This window comes from Hyperolius riggenbachi, chromosome 12 (assembly GCF_040937935.1).
Source record: "Hyperolius riggenbachi isolate aHypRig1 chromosome 12, aHypRig1.pri, whole genome shotgun sequence".
NCBI classification, from domain to species: Eukaryota; Metazoa; Chordata; class Amphibia; order Anura; family Hyperoliidae; genus Hyperolius; species Hyperolius riggenbachi.
In genome coordinates this window covers 107,703,970-107,721,887 of record NC_090657.1, presented here as the reverse complement: position 1 = coordinate 107,721,887, position 17,918 = coordinate 107,703,970, and the positions used below count along the sequence as shown (strand labels likewise).

The 17,918-nt window shown below is 47.4% G+C and overlaps 1 protein-coding gene across 2 annotated transcripts in view; it reads right to left on the bottom strand.

The window, feature by feature from the left end:
- Positions 1 to 336: 336 nt before the first annotated feature.
- MRPL45 (mitochondrial ribosomal protein L45) overlaps positions 337 to 17,918 on the bottom strand; it is a 55,160-nt gene continuing 37,578 nt past the window's right edge. For both annotated transcript variants that reach the window (XM_068263072.1, XM_068263071.1), the window contains exons 7-8: positions 13,684 to 13,854; positions 337 to 745 (exon numbers count right to left, since the gene is read on the bottom strand). In XM_068263072.1, coding sequence (XP_068119173.1) covers positions 653 to 745; positions 13,684 to 13,854 — 264 coding nt within the window. In that variant the 3' untranslated portion in view covers positions 337 to 652. The remainder of the gene's footprint in view (positions 746 to 13,683; positions 13,855 to 17,918) is intronic.

The following is a 17,918-nucleotide window of genomic DNA, read 5'->3' as shown; positions in this document are numbered from 1 at the left end:
ATTGCGCTTTTCTCCTGGTAGACTCAAAGCGCCAGAGCTGCAGCCACTAGGGCACGCTCTATAGGCAGTAGCAATGTTAGAGTCTTGCTCAAGGATTCCTACTGAATAGGTGCAGCTTACTGAACAGGAAGAGCGGAGATTCGAACCCTGGTCTCCTGTGTCAGAGGCGGAGCCCTTAACCATTACACTTTCCAGACACTATGACAAGTTCAAGGACCCCTGGACCCACTAGAGTACCGCCTAGAGTACACGTACCATGTGTATGTGTTGAGAACTTTGAATATAGAATACATAAGATGCTTGCACTCTGTAAATGTTACATACATCCACAACCAGTTAACTGTTTCAAACATTTCATTTAATGTGAAAAAACAAAAACAAATTGCAGCTACACATCACTTGGCAAGCCATTCACATCAATGTCTGCCAGTTGGTATATCTGTTCCTCCCATGGCAGAAGGGCACACAGTCAGGTCCATCCATGCGACGGTCAGTGTTAGTTATTTGTAACACCAGCTCACAGCAGAGTGTCTTGCCATCCTTAGCAAAGTGGTTCACCAGAGTGCAGGAGACTTGTTATCTTCAGCACTGAGTCATGTCACAGTGCAGTTTCTGGTTATGTGAAACAGAGCCATGTCTCAGTACCTGAACCTTATTTATACCATTGTGCAGGTGCAGCCTCTTTTTGCTCCAAATTTTCCACTTCCTGTGAAAGGTCCAGTACTGGACTTGGTAATACCACCGTCTGCAAACCAAGAACAATAAAATTAATGAAGGTGGTCAAACAAGGGCAGCATTCAGTGCTTCAGTTCATCATGTTGGTACAAACACAATCATCTTCATTCATACCTTACAATCTATAAGTACAAGACTGCAGTTCTAGTTGTATTCCTGACTATCTTACTATCTACATGGAGCCTGCATGTCCCCTCAGAGCATGCGGATCCAAGATGAAAAACTAACTATAAGAAGTAACTTGTCTATATATCTTATCTAAAGTTGAGATAGTTTACACAGCATATCTAGCTGCACACAGCTTCAATAGAATATGATTAATTATTCCTGTGATACAATGAGAGCGGCCATGTTCTGTTTGTCATCATTACACAGGTAATCTGCAACTGCATCTCCAGCCCTCAAGCTCACTCCCCCCTCCCCTCTGCCTCTGAAATCACTGGCTAGTAACCTCCTCCTCCTCCTGCCCAGACAGAGCTCCCATAAGCCCTTGCTACATGGGTCTGAGTGCCTTGGCGTTTTGGAGAAGCTGTGGGCAAGGCTTGTTTAGTTTATAGGGAATTAGAGTATTAAAACAAAAAGAAAAAAGTATATGGCTTGAGGAATGCCCTATAAACTATATGTAAGGAACACAATTATGCAATGTGTAAAAGTTCAGCTCTGATCCACTTTAAAGGGAACCAGAGATGAACGTTTCACACAAAATAAACATCAGATAGCGATCGATAGCTTGTAAAGAATAAATGCTCTACCTGATAATTTTGCCGCTCTGGTGTGCCTTTTTAGTGTTTTTTATCCATTATTGCTCCAGGAAAAATCAAATATGGCCACCGGCTCATATCCCTTCTGCTTCCGGGTTATGAGTTGTTCTGGATGTGCTGTCTAGGCTATATGAGACTAGGCTGCTATCTAGGCTATATGAGAAAGGCTGCTGCAGCGTTTCATCTGTGTGCTTTCATTCTGGTATGATGTGCAGCTGCCTGTAGGAAGTGTCTCTCATAGGAATGAGACTGCAGTCATCATCATTATCTAGTGCACACAGAGCACACAGGGATCATATTACAGCCAGACTTGTCTGTTTCAAAGCTTCTCTCTTAGCAGGAGCAGCCCCTCCCATGTCATCACAGTTCTCAGTATGCAAAGCAGGAAATCTGAGCCAGGAGGTGGCAGGCTTGGGCTTGAAAAGACTCCACAGAAGAGTGACTCAGCTATAATGATTCCAGGTCAAACCTAGACTGAGCCAGTCTGGGTTTCTTATCACAGCTGCTAATAGACCAATTAAGCAGATAAGAATGAAACTAAAAGCAGGGTAGGTGTTTACTGTCATGTTCCCACTGATAAATGTAATAAAATACATGAGGGTGCTTCGTCTCTGGGTCTCTTTAATGGCTTTGGTTTCCTTTCAATGCCCAAAACACACAGGTGGCCTAACTGGTGCTACTGCAAGGATATAAGATTTGTGAGCCCCTTTGAGAAACAGGTACGTAATTGGGGGAATGTTCCTTATATAACCAGCAAGAACTGTCTAACTAATATTCCTAAATTGCATACTTTGCCAAGCTAAAGCCTCACACAGACTTTTCTCATTCAAGGCCATTATTCCATACTGATTCTTCTTGAACTGTCATCAGTATTTGATATAGTTGACTACACTCTATTCCTACAGATACTTTCTTCTAGGCATAAAGGGCCTTAACAAAAAAAAAAAAAAAAGGAGGGCCTAGCTCTCTCCTGGATATCTTCCCTTTCACAGTCTCTTACTTGATTCAGGCCTCTTCACCACATCCTTTGTCTGTGGGGGTACCTCAAGACTCTTTCCTTTGTCCACTTTTCTTTTCCATCTACATGCACGGCCTTAGCAACAATCGACTCATTTGGGTTTTCAACACCACTTACTGTATATGCAGATGATACACAACTGTACCTCTCAGCTCCAGACCTAAACTCCCTCCTCACATGTGTTCCTGAATGCTTATCTGCTATATCCACCTTCATAACATCTTTCTTCTTAAAACTTAAAGTGGATCCAAGATTAACTTTTATTCATTGCATAATTGTGTTCCTTACATATAGCTTATAGGGCATTCCTCAAGCCAAATACTTTTTTTGTTTTAATACTCTAATTCCCTATAAACTAAACAAGCCTCGCCCACAGCTTCTCCAAAACGCCAAGGCATTCAGACCTATGTAGCAAGGGCTTATGGGAGCTCAGTCTGGGCAGGAGGAGGTTACTAGCCAGAGATTTCAGAGGCAGAGGGGATGGGGGAGTTACTTTTTCACAGTCTAAGGGGTGGATATGCAGTTGCAGATTACTTGTTATAGTTTATAGTTTTCATCTTGGATCCACTTTAATATGAGTAAAACAACTAATTACCTTACCACTGTCTGTTCACCTCTCTGCCTGATACAACAACAAATGTTAACACCCCTATAACTTCAATTTTCAAAGCAAGTAGCTTAAAGAGAACCCGAGGTGGGTTCTAAGAATCCAATTAGCATACACAGACTGGGTCTGCATATAATACCCAGCCTCTGTTGCTATACAGTCTCCCCCCTGCGCTCTGCTATGTCCCATAACTCAATTGCCGTGCTGGTGAGGGCTGTTTACATGTGAAGGGTCAGCCTGCAGCTCCCCTGCCTCCTCCATAGCGCCGGTCCCTGCCCGCGTCCCTTTCCTCCCCGCTGATTGGAGGGAAGGGATGCAGGCGGGGACCAGCGCTAAGGAGGACGCGGGGGAGCGGCAGACTGACACTTCACATGTAAACAGCCGTCTGGCGACACGCTGCGGGTCGCCAGCATGGCGATTGATTTATGGGGGACAGCAGAGTGCAGAGGGGGGCTGGGGGAAACAGTATAGCAACAGAGGTTGGGTATTATATGCAGACCCAGCCTCTGTATGCTAATTGGATTCTTAGAACCCACCTCGGATTCTCTTTAAAGGGAATCTTGAGAAGTAAAGGGGGTAAAAAAACAAACAAACAAACCCAAAAAAACCAACCCCCACACACACCTTACCTGGGGCTTCTTCCAGCCCCCTGACTCCTGCTGTGCCTACGATGTCCTCCTCCTGCCCTCCAGGCAGTGTCAACAACCCATGTAAAGCTGGCCTGTCGCCGCCAGTCAGCAGCTGCTGCCCATGCGCGGCCCAGAGCCCCGCATACTCCGGTAGCGCTCCCGGCAGCAGGGAGGTTCTGCGCATGCGCATTAGCGAATTACATGTAGCCTACGACTGATAGCAGCAGACCAGCTTTGCCAGGGTCATCTCTGCTGCCGGGAGGGGATCAGGAAGATCTTTTGGGCACAGTAGGAGTCCAGGAGGATGGAAGAAGCCCCCCAATTTTTTTTTGTACTTAAGATTCAATATTTGACTCCTCATTTATTAATATTGGACTCCTCTCTCTCATTTATTCCTCACGTTGACTCCCTAACCAGTTCCTGTCATCTGCCACTGTCCTGCCCATCTCCCCCAGCGAATCCAGTGTGTTCCCTCTGTCCTGTGCTGGCTGCATGAATGTCAGCAGCCAGTCCCATTCCTTCCACGCAGCTCCAAGGCCAACTCAGTGCACAGAACTGATCAGGCAGTGCACGGCATCGGGCTCTGCCACCCCGCCCCCTCTGTTTACCGGCTGCTTCTCTTCAACACAAGCTGCTCTGATTTATGCCGCTATGATGCGGGGAGAACTGCACAATACACATGAACTGATCATCCTTCCATTGGTATGATATATGTATCCACTAATTAGCAGGAGCACTTTTTATCTGATATAGGGTAGTCTGCAGAGCTTTTGAGAGTGCACCAGCTTTCAAGCTAGGGGACCTGGGAAAACAAACAATGACTGCGGTCAGCTGCAATTTAGATAAGCTGACTTGCTGGAGATGGAGGATTGTGCTGAATGCTGTCTGTCTCAGCCTGCCTCATTGCCCATAAAGGTAGCCATACACTGGTCGATTTGCCATCAGATCGGCCAACAGATAGATCCCTCTCTGACCGAATTTGATCAGAGAGGAATCGTATGGCTGCCTTTACTGCAAACAGATTGTGAATCGATTTCAGCATGAAACCGATCGCAATCTGTGGTGGTGCTGCTGCCGCTGACACCCCCCCCCCCTCCCCCCCCGCCCGCATACATTACTTGCTCCGCCGGCACGACTCCCCCAATCTCCGCTGTCTTCTTCTCCGCGCTGGTCTCTGAGTCCGGCAGGCTTCACTTCTTCGTGTCTGGGGGAAGTTTAAACAGTAGAGCGCCCTCTACTGTTTAAACTTCCTGCCAGGACAGGATGAACTGAAGCCTGCCGGACCCGGAGACCAGCGCGGAGAAGAAGACAGCGGAGGCCGGGGGAGTCGCGCCGGCCGGAACAGGTAATGTATCTCCGCTGTATTGCGTCGGTCGTCGGGCATTCGAACTCCGCTATCGACACACTCCCGACCCGCTGGCGATCGAGAATAATCTTCTGCACGGACTGATCGACGGGAGCGATTGATTTCGGATGGAAATCGTTCGTTCTGTCAGTGTTTGCGCAATGATTTCACAGCAGATTCGATCACAGTGATCGAATCTGCTGTATATAGGCGGCAAAATCGTTAGGTGTATGGGCCCCTTTAGTGTTTATACCTTACTAGATTTACAATTCAAGGTGGCCATACACTCGTTAGATTTTCTGATCTATCTGATGTGTTTATAAACATTTTTTTACTAGGAACAGATTTCCAATAGATTTCAGTATGAAATCTATTGAAAATCGATCTGATGGTATTTTTTTGCCATCAGATTTCCATTAGGTCCAATGCAAATTGATAAGCAATCTCAACAGATCGACCTAGATTTTCCAGTATGTCAGATCGATTGAAATCGGGCAATCGATTTGCGATTGATCGATCGGTCACTAATTGGCTGAACGTATGGGCCCCTTTAGTATGATACTGACCCATGTTTACTATCTGCAATACTCCTCAACCCCAGCAGCAAATTACATCCATATGAAAAGCAAAAATCACCCCCTCCCTTATAAAATGCAACACACACCCTTGTATGATACATGAAATTAACCGACATATTAAATGCAATGATCACCCCAGTATGAAATGCAACTATAACACTAATATTCAGTGTTATCCTCAGGCTCTTTTAGAGGGGTGCTTGATCCAGCTAATTTTGGTAAAGCATAGTTTCTCCTCCTCATCCTGTGCGGTAAGCAGAGATGCACCAGCCCTGAATTCCCCCCTCGCACCCCACCCGGCTACTTTTTCATGCCACCTGGCTGGAAAAAAATTCTGGGGAGAACACTGCCATAGTTGGAAATATATGTGCAGAACGAACCTCCTGTAATTTGAGTGTACACCATAACCTTTTTTTTCCTATAAAATAAAGCTACTTTTTGGTTAAAAAAAAGGGACACCTGAAGTGAGAGAGATATGGTGGCTGCCATATTTATTTCCTTTTAAACAATACTAGTTGCCTGGCTGTCCTGCTGATCTCTTTGACTATGGTAGTATCTGGATCACACACCAGAAACAAACATGCAACCAATCTAGTCAGATCTCGCATGCTTGTGCAGGGTCCATGGCTAGAAGTGTGACAGGCAGATAATCAGCAGGACTGCCAGGAAACTAGTGTTTAAAATGAAATAAATAGGGAAACCTCCATATCCCTCTCAGTTCAGGTGTACTTTAAGAGGTTCTTATTGTGAAGCTCTCAGCACACACAGAACCATGTCTGCAGTGCAGTAAATTGGATATACTGTACTCCAAAAAGTAGCAGTCCTCCAAGTATTCTTCAACAAAGATACTTTAGCGCAAATAAATACAAATCTGTGTAGCAATCAGTTGTTCATCCAGATTACAAGAGTGTGTGCACCCCTTAGGAATACTTTATACCCCCTTTCACCCACAATACATTTTGAAATGTGCTTGTCTGTAGGCAGCTAGAGGCAAAGGCCAGCGAGGTTACGCAGTGCCGTGATGTGCAGTAACTTAACTACTTCCCGACCGCCGTATGCACAAATGGCGGCCGGGAAGTGCACCCCGCAAGGACCGCCGCATTGACAAATGGCGGCGGTCCTTGTAGGGGCAAGGGTGGAGCGATCGCGTCATCAGTGACGCGATCCTCCGCCGGGAGTCGGAAGCCCGGCATTGTGCCTCTGCTCGCCGGGCACTTAGCAGCCCCGGCGAGCGGAGGGATCTCTGGGATCCACCAATCAAAAAGTATAAGGCACTTTGTTAAGTAAACAAAGTGCCTTATACATGCTTCCTCCTCGCCTCGTGGTCTCATTGTTGCAGAGACCACTAGCGAGGAGGAAGCATTTAGTAAGTACTTGCCAAACAGCGTTTTTTGCCACAGCAGCCCCCTGATCACCCACCCCAGGCCTCATACCCCCCCCTGATCACCCCAGCAGACCCCTGCCCAGCACCCTTGCACCCCTATAAAACCCCCACCCCCCCACCTGCCACTAACTAGCAACACAGTTTCTTAGTTTAGGTCCCTAACTGCCTCCTAGTCACCCCTGATCCCCCCCCCCTACCTTTAGATCACCCCCAGACCCCATCCCAGACTACCCCCCTGTATACTGTATACATCTGTATACAGCTACCTTACCCTCTGATCCCCCTCTGATCACCTGTCTATCACCTGTCCATCACCCCTCAGCACCCCCACCCATCAGAGCAGACCCTAACTGCCCCGCGGGGGTAACCGATCACCTGCCCAGGCCCTCGATTGCCCTCATACCCCCCTTCTGATTACATCCCCTGCTCTTTGTTTACATCTGTCCTCCCCAGCAATCACTAACTGATCTTTGATCAGTAACCCCCTGTGTCTGCCTCTCATCAGATCAGGACTCAGTCTGCCCCGTGCAGGCTCCTGATCAACCCCCCACCCCCTCAAATCGCCCTCAGACCCCCCCCCCCTAATCACCGTCCAAGTGCATTGTATTTGACTGTGCTGCGCTTGTATTTGATTGTGCTGCGCTTGTATTTGATTGTGCTGCGATTGTATTTGATTGTCCCGTGATCTGCTTCGATTGTCCCGTGATTGTTTGATTGCCTGAGACCCCACTTCCCACCACACCCAACCCCCCCTCCCCCCCACCACACCCAACCCCCCCCTCCCCCCCCCCCCCCCCCACCACCTTCCGAGTGCATCAGATTTGCTTGTGCTGTGATTGGAGTCGATTGTATTTGATTGTCCCGTGATCGACTTCGATTGCCCCGTGATTGTTTGATTGCCTGAGACCCCACTTCCCGCCACACCCAATCCCACCCTCCCCCCATCACCTTCCGAGTGCATCAGATTTGATTGGGCTGTGATTGGATTTGATTGTGCTGTAATTGTATTTGATTGTCCCGTGATCGGCTTCGATTGCCCCGTGATTGTTTGATTGCCTGAGACCCCACTTCCCACCACACCCAACCCCCCCCCCCCCCCCCCCACCACCTCCAACCACCACCTTCCGAGTGCATCAGATTTGCTTGTGCTGTGATTGGAGTCGATTGTATTTGATTGTCCCGTGATCGACTTCGATTGCCCCGTGATTGTTTGATTGCCTGAGACCCCACTTCCCGCCACACCCAATCCCACCCTCCCCCCATCACCTTCCGAGTGCATCAGATTTGATTGGGCTGTGATTGGATTCGATTGTGCTGTAATTGTATTTGATTGTCCCGTGATCGGCTTCGATTGCCCCGTGATTGTTTGATTGCCTGAGACCCCACTTCCCACCCTCCCCCCATCACCTTTCCGAGTGCATCAGATTTGATTGTGCTGTGATTGGAGTCGATTGTGCTGTAATTGTATTTGATTGTCCCGTGATTGTTTCATTGCCTCTGAGACCCCACTTCCCACCAACCCCAATACCTCTCAAATACTCCCTTTTTGCTAGGTAGGTGCTCTTTTTTTCTGGGTAGTCTCGGAGGAAAACCCCATAAATTTAGCAATCCAAAATGGCAAGAAGGGGGCTTTCCGATGACGAGGTATACAGGTACATGGACCAGTCGGATGAGTTCTTTTGGGAAGAATCATCCGTCGAATCTTCCGGGTCCGAATTTGAACCTGTAGAAAGCAGTGGTTCCCTGACCGATAGTGATGACGAGGCTATGGTCCCGGCTAGAGCCAGGCGTACCAGACCCCAAGTCGTTAGACCGCAGGTGGCGCAGGATCCGCCTCAAGGGCAGCAGGGTGGTGCTAGCGCTGTTGATAGTTTTCTTGGTGAGGCAGGCACCAGCAGCGCAGCATCTCCTGGACTTAGTGCCAGTGCTTCCGTAGACCCTGGCGAAGTGGTGAGCGTCAGTATGGAAGTTGAAACTGGTACGGTGGCAAGTGCAGTAGTACCCCCGTCGCAGCCACCAAGAAGAAGACGGGCCCGTAGTACCCATAGACTCCCAGAGGTGCTGGCACAACCAGATTGGCAATCCCCTGATTCCGCCGCACCCGTAGTGCCCCCTTTCACCGCCCAGTCTGGAGTCCAGGTGGCGACAGCTCATCTAGGAACGGCCCTAGACTTTTTGCAGCTGTTCATCACCCAGGTTCTCTTGGACCTAATTGTGGTTGAGACCAACCGTAAAGCCACACAATTCATCACCGAGCACCCGGAGAGCATGTGTGCCCAGCCTTTCGGGTGGAAACCAGTCCAAGTTTCCGACATTAAAATCTTTTTGGCCCTTATCCTTCACTTGGGACTAATGAAACAAAATGTATTGCGGTCGTATTGGTCTACGAACCCAGTACATCATGTTCCCTTGTACCCTGCTGCCATGTCCAGGACACGATTTGAGTCCATCCTGCGCTTCCTGCACTTCAACGACGACGAAACCTGTCTTGAAAGGGGAGACCCTGCTTATGACCGGCTCCACAAAATTCGGCCCCTCATAGACCACCTGTCATCAACATTTGCAGATGCTTATATCCCTGAACAGAACATCTGCGTAGACGAGTCCCTCTTACGCTTTACCGGGCGCCTTGGCATCAAACAGTACATCCCAAGCAAGCGCGCCCGGTATGGGGTGAAACTGTATAAGCTCTGTGAAAGGGCCACAGGCTATACATGTCGTTTTAGGGTCTATGAGGGAAAAGACTCAAAATTGGAGCCGGTCGGATGCCCTGACTACCTGGGGAGCAGTGGAAAGGTTGTGTGGGACTTGGTGTCACCCTTGTTCCAGAAGGGGTACCATCTTTTTGTGGACAATTATTACACAAGTGTGGCCCTCTTTCAGCACTTAAAGTTAGAAGGAATCCGATGCTGTGGCACTGCGCGGCCTAGTCGCCAGGGCTTCCCCCAACGGCTCATTAACACCAGACTTCAACGGGGGCAGAGGGCCGCCTTGCGTACTGAAGACCTGCTCGCGGTGAAATGGAGGGACAAGAGGGACGTTTACTTTCTGTCCACCATTCACACAGACACGACAGTCCAAATTACACGGGCAACTAAGGTCATTGAAAAGCCCCTTGTCGTCCACGAATATAATGTCAACATGGGAGGGGTGGACTTCAATGACCAGAGGTTAGCGCCCTATTTAATGACCCGGAAAACAAGACGCTGGTATAAGAAAGTGTCTTTTTATCTGATTCAATTGGCAGTTTACAACAGCTTTGTTCTCTACAGTAAGGCTGGGAGAACTGGATCTTTCCTCCAATTTCAGGAACAGATCATTCTGGACATCCTGTATCCAGGAGGTGCCAGGCCCCCCCCCCCCCAGATGCAACTAGCCGACTGCATGGTAGGCATTACGCCTATCAGATTCCGTGTGCCCCAGGTCAACGCATCCGAAGAAAACGTTGTCGTGTCTGCAGCAGGACTGGAAGAAGGAATGACACCAGTTTTTATTGTCCCCGCTGTCCTGACCAGCCTGGCCTATGCGTAGGGCCGTGTTTTGAGAGGTACCACGAGCAGGTACACTATTAGAACCTAGGGAACTCCAGACACAGGAGTAGGCACACACTCAGTGGTCTTTTGCACATTGTCGCAGGGAGAGGAGAGGTAAGCTTGAAGACCAAACGGGTAAGCATAAAAGTGGGAAGAAGGATCGGTTTCCATGCTTGATATTGCTGATCTGTCCTGGATTGGCCTGGATGCTGGGTGGGAGAAATAATTCTGTAAATGGACAATTGTGTGTAAAAATATCAAAAGATTGTCATTTACAGAGGTATTTCTCCCACCCAGCATGGGTATGTGTAAAAATACACCCCAAAACACATTGTACTACTTCTCCCGAGTACGGCAATACCACATGTGTGGCACTTTTTTGCACCCTAACTGCGCTAAAGGGCCCAAAGTCCAATGAGCACCTTTAGGATTTCACAGGTCATTTTGCGGAGTTTGATTTCCAGACTCCTCCTCACGGCTTAGGGCCCCTAAAATGCCAGGGCAGTATAGGAACCCCACAAATGACCCCATCTTAGAAAGAAGACACCCCAAGGTATTCCGTTAGGAGTATGGTGAGTTCATAGAAGATTTTATTTTTTGTCGAAAGTTAGCGGAAAATAGATTTTTATTGTTTTTTTCACAAAGTGTCATTTTCCACTAACTTGTGACAAAAAATAAAATCTTCTATGAACTCACCATACTCCTAACGGAATACCTTGGGGTGTCTTCTTTCTAAAATGGGGTCATTTGTGGGGTTCCTATACTGCCCTGGCATTTTAGGGGCCCTAAACCGTGAGGAGTAGTCTGGAAATCAAATTCCGCAAAATGACCTGTGAAAGCCTAAAGGTGCTCATTGGACTTTGGGCCCTTTAGCGCAGTTAGGGTGCAAAAAAGTGCCACACATGTGGTATCGCCGTACTCGGGAGAAGTAGTACAATGTGTTTTGGGGTGAATTTTTACACATACCCATGCTGGGTGGGAGAAATCTCTCTGTAAATGGACAATTGTGTGTAAAAAAATCAAAAGATTGTCATTTACAGAGGTATTTCTCCCACCCAGCATGGGTATGTGTAAAAATACACCCCAAAACACATTGTACTACTTCTCCCGAGTACGGCGATACCACATGTGTGGCACTTTTTTGCACCCTAACTGCGCTAAAGGGCCCAAAGTCCAATGAGCACCTTTAGGCTTTCACAGGTCATTTTGCGGAATTTGATTTCCAGACTACTCCTCACGGTTTAGGGCCCCTAAAATGCCAGGGCAGTATAGGAACCCCACAAATGACCCCATTTTAGAAAGAAGACACCCCAAGGTATTCCGTTAGGAGTATGGTGAGTTCATAGAAGATTTTATTTTTTGTCACAAGTTAGCGGAAAATAGATTTTTATTGTTTTTTTCACAAAGTGTCATTTTCCACTAACTTGTGACAAAAAATAAAATCTTCTATGAACTCACCATACTCCTAACGGAATACCTTGGGGTGTCTTCTTTCTAAAATGGGGTCATTTGTGGGGTTCCTATACTGCCCTGGCATTTTAGGGGCCCTAAACCGTGAGGAGTAGTCTGGAAATCAAATTCCGCAAAATGACCTGTGAAATCCTAAAGGTACTCATTGGACTTTGGGCCCCTTAGCGTACTTGGGGTGCAAAAAAGTGCCACACATGTGGTACCGCCGTACTCGGGAGAAGTAGTATAATGTGTTTTGGGGTGTATTTTTACACATACCCATGCTGGGTGGGAGAAATAACTCTGTAAATGGACAATTGTGTGTAAAAAAAATCAAAACATTGTCATTTACAGAGATATTTCTCCCACCCAGCATGGGTATGTGTAAAAATACACCCCAAAACACATTATACTACTTCTCCTGAGTACGGCAATACCACATGTGTGGCACTTTTTTGCAGCCTAACTGCGCTAAGGGGCCCAAAGTCCAATGAGCACCTTTAGGCTTTACAGGGGTGCTTACAATTTAGCACCCCCCAAAATGTCAGGACAGTAAACACACCCCACAAATGACCCCATTTTGGAAAGTAGACCCTTCAAGGTATTCAGAGAGGGGCATGGTGAGTCCGTGGCAGATTTCATTTTTTTTTGTCGCAAGTTAGAAGAAATGGAAACTTTTTTTTTTTTTTTTTTTTGTCACAAAGTGTCATTTTCCGCTTACTTGTGACAAAAATTAATATCTTCTATGAACTCACTATGCCTCTCAGTGAATACTTTGGGATGTCTTCTTTCCAAAATGGGGTCATTTGGGGGGTATTTATACTATCCTGGAATTCTAGCCCCTCATGAAACATGACAGGGGGTCAGAAAAGTCATAGATGCTTGAAAATGGGAAAATTCACTTTTTGCACCATAGTTTGTAAACGCTATAACTTTTACCCAAACCAATAAATATACGCTGAATGGGGTTTTTTTTATCAAAAACATGTTTGTCCACATTTTTCGCGCTGCATGTATACAGAAATTTTACTTTATTTGAAAACTGTCAGCACAGAAAGTTAAAAAAATCATTTTTTTGCCAAAATTCATGTCTTTTTTGCTGAATATAATAAAAAGTAAAAATCGCAGGAGCAATCAAATCGCACCAAAAGAAAGCTTTATTAGTGACAAGAAAAGGAGCCAAAATTCATTTAGGTGGTAGGTTGTATGAGCGAGCAATAAACCGTGAAAGCTGCAGTGGTCTGAATGGAAAAAAAGTGGCCGGTCCTTAAGGGGTAGAAAGCCCTAGGTCCTCAAGTGGTTAAGATAAACTTTCTGTAACATAAAATGTTTGCTGTACTTGAATGCACCTTGCAGATTGTCTATTTGCACTGGCAAAGCAAGTTGCAGTGCTCTCCCCAGAAATTTATTTCCAGCTGGGTGGCGTGAAAAAGTAGCCAGTTGGGGGCGCAACGGGGGAATGCGGGGCCTGTGCAACTCTGCTTACAGTATAGCAGGAGGATGAGGAGGCGAGCCGGTGACATCCGGGTGCTCACCAAATCTAGCCAGGTAGAGCACCCAGCTAAAAGAGCCTGGGGAGAACACTGAAGTTGGCTTGTCATAACCACCCTGCCAAATATGTAACCGGATGATTCCATCATTTACCTTGACAATGGGCTCTTTAGGTGGGGCCCAAGCAGGTACTATTTTGCCATGCATTCGCCATGATCCATATGGGTTCGTCAGATGACGCTCAAACACAACATATTCCAGAACATCTCGAGGCTCATCCTTCCCGCATTCAACACGGCCAAATCGATCATAGATGATTAGGATCTGCAATAACAGTTAAATTAAACTGAACCTAAGGTGAAAATAAACTGGTGAGATAAACAATGATATTAATTCTCCTACTCCTAAAAATGACTTTTTAGATATCCCATGGTTTTATTTTATATTTAAACATTTACAAAGTATATTGAATGTTTTGTTGTCTTTGCTCAGTGGCAGCCTATTAAGTGTCCCTAAATAAAATGAAAATATGTGAATTATTGACCTTTATCTCCCTTCGCTCTCAGAAGTTGTATTCTGCCAGGAAAATTTATCAGTGATGTGTACTATAGTTCCGACAGGGTACCAACAAGACAGAAGCTGCTACTTCCATGTCTTAAAATTAACTCTTTCAGGCAGCAGAACAAAACAAGTAAAACAGCTTTATTACTAATATGTTTTGCACTGTACATACACATGTTTAGCTCATCATGTCACATTGCCTCAGGTACACTTTAACCACTTGCCGACCGCACCATGCAAAAGTGCGGTGGCAAAGTGGCATGCCCAGGACCACAATGCCAATCGGCGTCGGGTCCTGGGACTACAGCTGGCTGGGGATCGCGCGCTGTGATGCGCGCGCCACCGCCGGCGATAGGCTCCGCCCGCCCATGACGTCAACCCGCCGGCCGATCTGAAGCGCCGGCGGGTTGTTAACCCCTCGATCGCCGCTATAAAAGCGTATAATACACTTTGTATTGTATACAACACGTATTATACAGGCTGCCTCCTGCCCTGGTGGTCCCAGTGATCGAGGGACCACCAGGGCAGGCTGCAGCCCTCCCTGTCTGCACCCAAGCACACTGATCTGCCCCCTCCCCTGCCCTCTGATCGCCCACAGCACCCCTCAGAGCTCCCCACTGCCCACCCCCCAGACCCGTTTGCTCCCAATCACCAATCAATCACTCCCTGTCACTATCTGTCAACGCTTTTTTTTTTAGATTAGGTCCTAACCTGCTCCCTGGGGGCTCCTTGTTACCCCCCCCCCACCCCCTCAGATCCTCCCCAGACCCCCCCCCCGTGTACTGTATACATCTATTATCCCCTGTCAATCACCCCCTGTCACTGCCACCCATCAGCTCAGACCCTAATCTGCCCCTTGTGGGCACCTGATCACCCGCCCACACCCTCAGATTGCCCGCAGACCCACCCTCAGATCACCTCCGAAAGTGCATTGTTTACATCTGCTCTCCCCTCTAATCACCCAGTGATCACCCATCAAACATCCCGGCACCACCTGTCCCTGCTACCCATCAGATCAGACCCTAATCTGCCCCTTGCGGGCACCCAATCACCCGCCCACACCCACAGATAGCCCACCAGACCCCCTCTGATCAACTTGCCAGTGCATTGCTTGCATATATTCTTCCCTGTAATCACCTGCTGATCACCTATCAATCACCCCGTCACTGCTACCCCTCAGATTAGACCCTAATCTTCCCCTTGCGGGCACCAAATCACCCGCCCACAACCTCAGATAGCCCCCCAAGACCCTCTCTGATCAACTCGCCGGTGCATTGCTTGCATATATTCTCCCCTGTAATAACCTACTGATCACCTATCAATCACCCCGTCACCCCCTGTCACTGCTACCCATCAGATCAGACCCTAATCTGCCCCTTGCGGGCACCCAATCACCCGCCCACACACTCAGATACCCCCCCAGAGCCCCTCTGATCAACTCGCCAGTGCATTGCTCAGGGCTGTGGAGTCGGTACAAAAATCTTCCGACTCCAACTCAGACTCCTCAGTTTATGAAACCACGACTCCGACTCCAACTTCGGGTACCCAAAATGGCTCCGACTCCTCGACTCCGACTCCTTAATCTAATACTAATTGACTCCTCGACTCCAACTCCGACTCCACAGCCCTGGCATTGCTTGCATATATTCTCCTCTGTAATCACCTACTTATCACCTATCAATCACCCAGTCACTGCTACCCATCAGATCAGACCCTAATCTGCCCCTTGCAGGCACCCAATCACCCGCCCACACCCTCAGATAGCCCCCAGACCCCCTCTGATCACCTCCCCAGTGCATTATTTACATCTGTTCTCCCCTCTAATCACCCACTGATCACCCATCAATCACCACCTGTCACTGCTACCCATCATACCCATCAGATCAGACCCTCATCTGCCCCTTGCGGGCACCCAATGACTGGCCCACACCCTCAGATACTGCCGATCACTTCCCCAGTGCATTGCTTGCATCTTTTCCCCCCTCTATTCACACCTTGAGACACCCATCAATCACCTCCTGTCACCCCCTAGCACACATACCCATCAAATCGGCCAAACCCTCAGATCCCCCTCAGACCCACTTCCAATCACCTCCCCAGTGCATTGATTGCATCTATTCTCCCCTCTAATCACCCACTGAAACACCCACCTGTCACCCACTAGCACTCCTATCCATCAGATCAGGCTCTAATCTGCCCCCCTGCGGGCTTCTGATCACCCGGCCAAACCCTCACCCGCCCCACCGCAGTGACAGAAATTTTTTTTTATGATCACTGCTGGTACGACTTAATTGTGGCTGAGACCAACCGTTATGCCACACAATACGCAACCGCCAATCCAAGAAGCTACTATGCCCACCCTTTTCCGTGGAAGCCACTCCAAGTTTCCGAATGTAACATTTTTGGGGGCCTTCTCCTTAACATGGGTCTAGTCAAAAAGAATGTATTGCGGTCTTATTGGTCTACGCACCCAATACATCACATGCCCATGTTCTCTGCTGCCATGTCCAGGTCACGATTTGAGAACATCCTGCGCTCCCTGCACTTCAGTGCCAATACAACCTGTCATCTAAGAGGCCACCCTGCTTATGACTGGTTCCACAAAATTCGGCCCCCAATAGACCACCTGTCATCAAAATTTGCAGATGCTTATACCCCTGAAGAGTCATTTTGAGGCATTTGGTTTCTAGACTACTCCTCACGGTTTTGGGCCCCTTAAATGCCAGGACCGTATAGGAACCCCACAAGTGACCCCATTTTAGAAAGAAGACACCCCAAGGTATTCCGTTAGGAGTATATAATAGGATAACAGAGGCGCCAACAGGATAAAAAAAACAACAAAACTTAAAAATCCATCTTGGTAAAAGAGGAGGCAGTGCTGGACTCACCTCCAAGCAGAACACACGACAGTGGATTTTCAGTCAAAACAATTTTATTGGAAACTCCAAATAAAGTGCAACGCATTTCGCAGGATACAAACCCGCTTCATCAGGCAACAACAGATAGGAGTAAACAGCATCTGCCAGTATCATCAACACTGTGATGCTCAGTGTTGATGATACTGGCAGATGCTGTTTACTCCTATCATCAACACTGAGCGTCACAGTGTTGATGATACTGGCAGATGCTGTTTACTCCTATCTGTTGTTGCCTGATGAAGCGGGTTTGTATCCTGCGAAATGCGTTGCACTTTATTTGGAGTATCCAATAAAATTGTTTTGACTGAAAATCCACAGTCGTTTGTTCTGCTTGGAGGAGGTGAGTCCACCACTGCCTCCTCTATTACCAAGATGGGTTTTTAAGTTTTTAGAGTTTTTTTATCCTGTTGGCGCCTCTGTTATCCTATTATCTACATCAAGTCCACCCTTGGTGGAGGGTTGTACCCTTCCTTCTACTACAGAGAGCGACTTTTTAATCCTGAGTGGGGTCAGGACAATCTCCCCACCTGCTTTGACAGTGGTTGCCTACTTGGTAACCCTGATTTGTGAGTATTAAATTAATATTATTACTCTTCCAATTATACATTACCAGTACATACTACACTATATTGGGCTCTTGGTGTTCTCTCTTTTTCTCATTCGTTAGGAGTATGGCGAGTTCATAGAAGATTTTATTTTTTTTTACAAGTTAGCAAAAATTGATTTTTATTGTTTTTTTTCACAAAGTGTCATTTTCCGCTAACTTGTGACAAAAAAATAAATTCTATGAACTCGCCATACTCCTAACTGAATACCTTGGGGTGTCTTTCTAAAATGGGGTCATTTGTGGGGTTCCTATACTGTCCTGGCATTTTAGGGGCCCTAAATCGTGAGGAGTAGTCTTGAAAC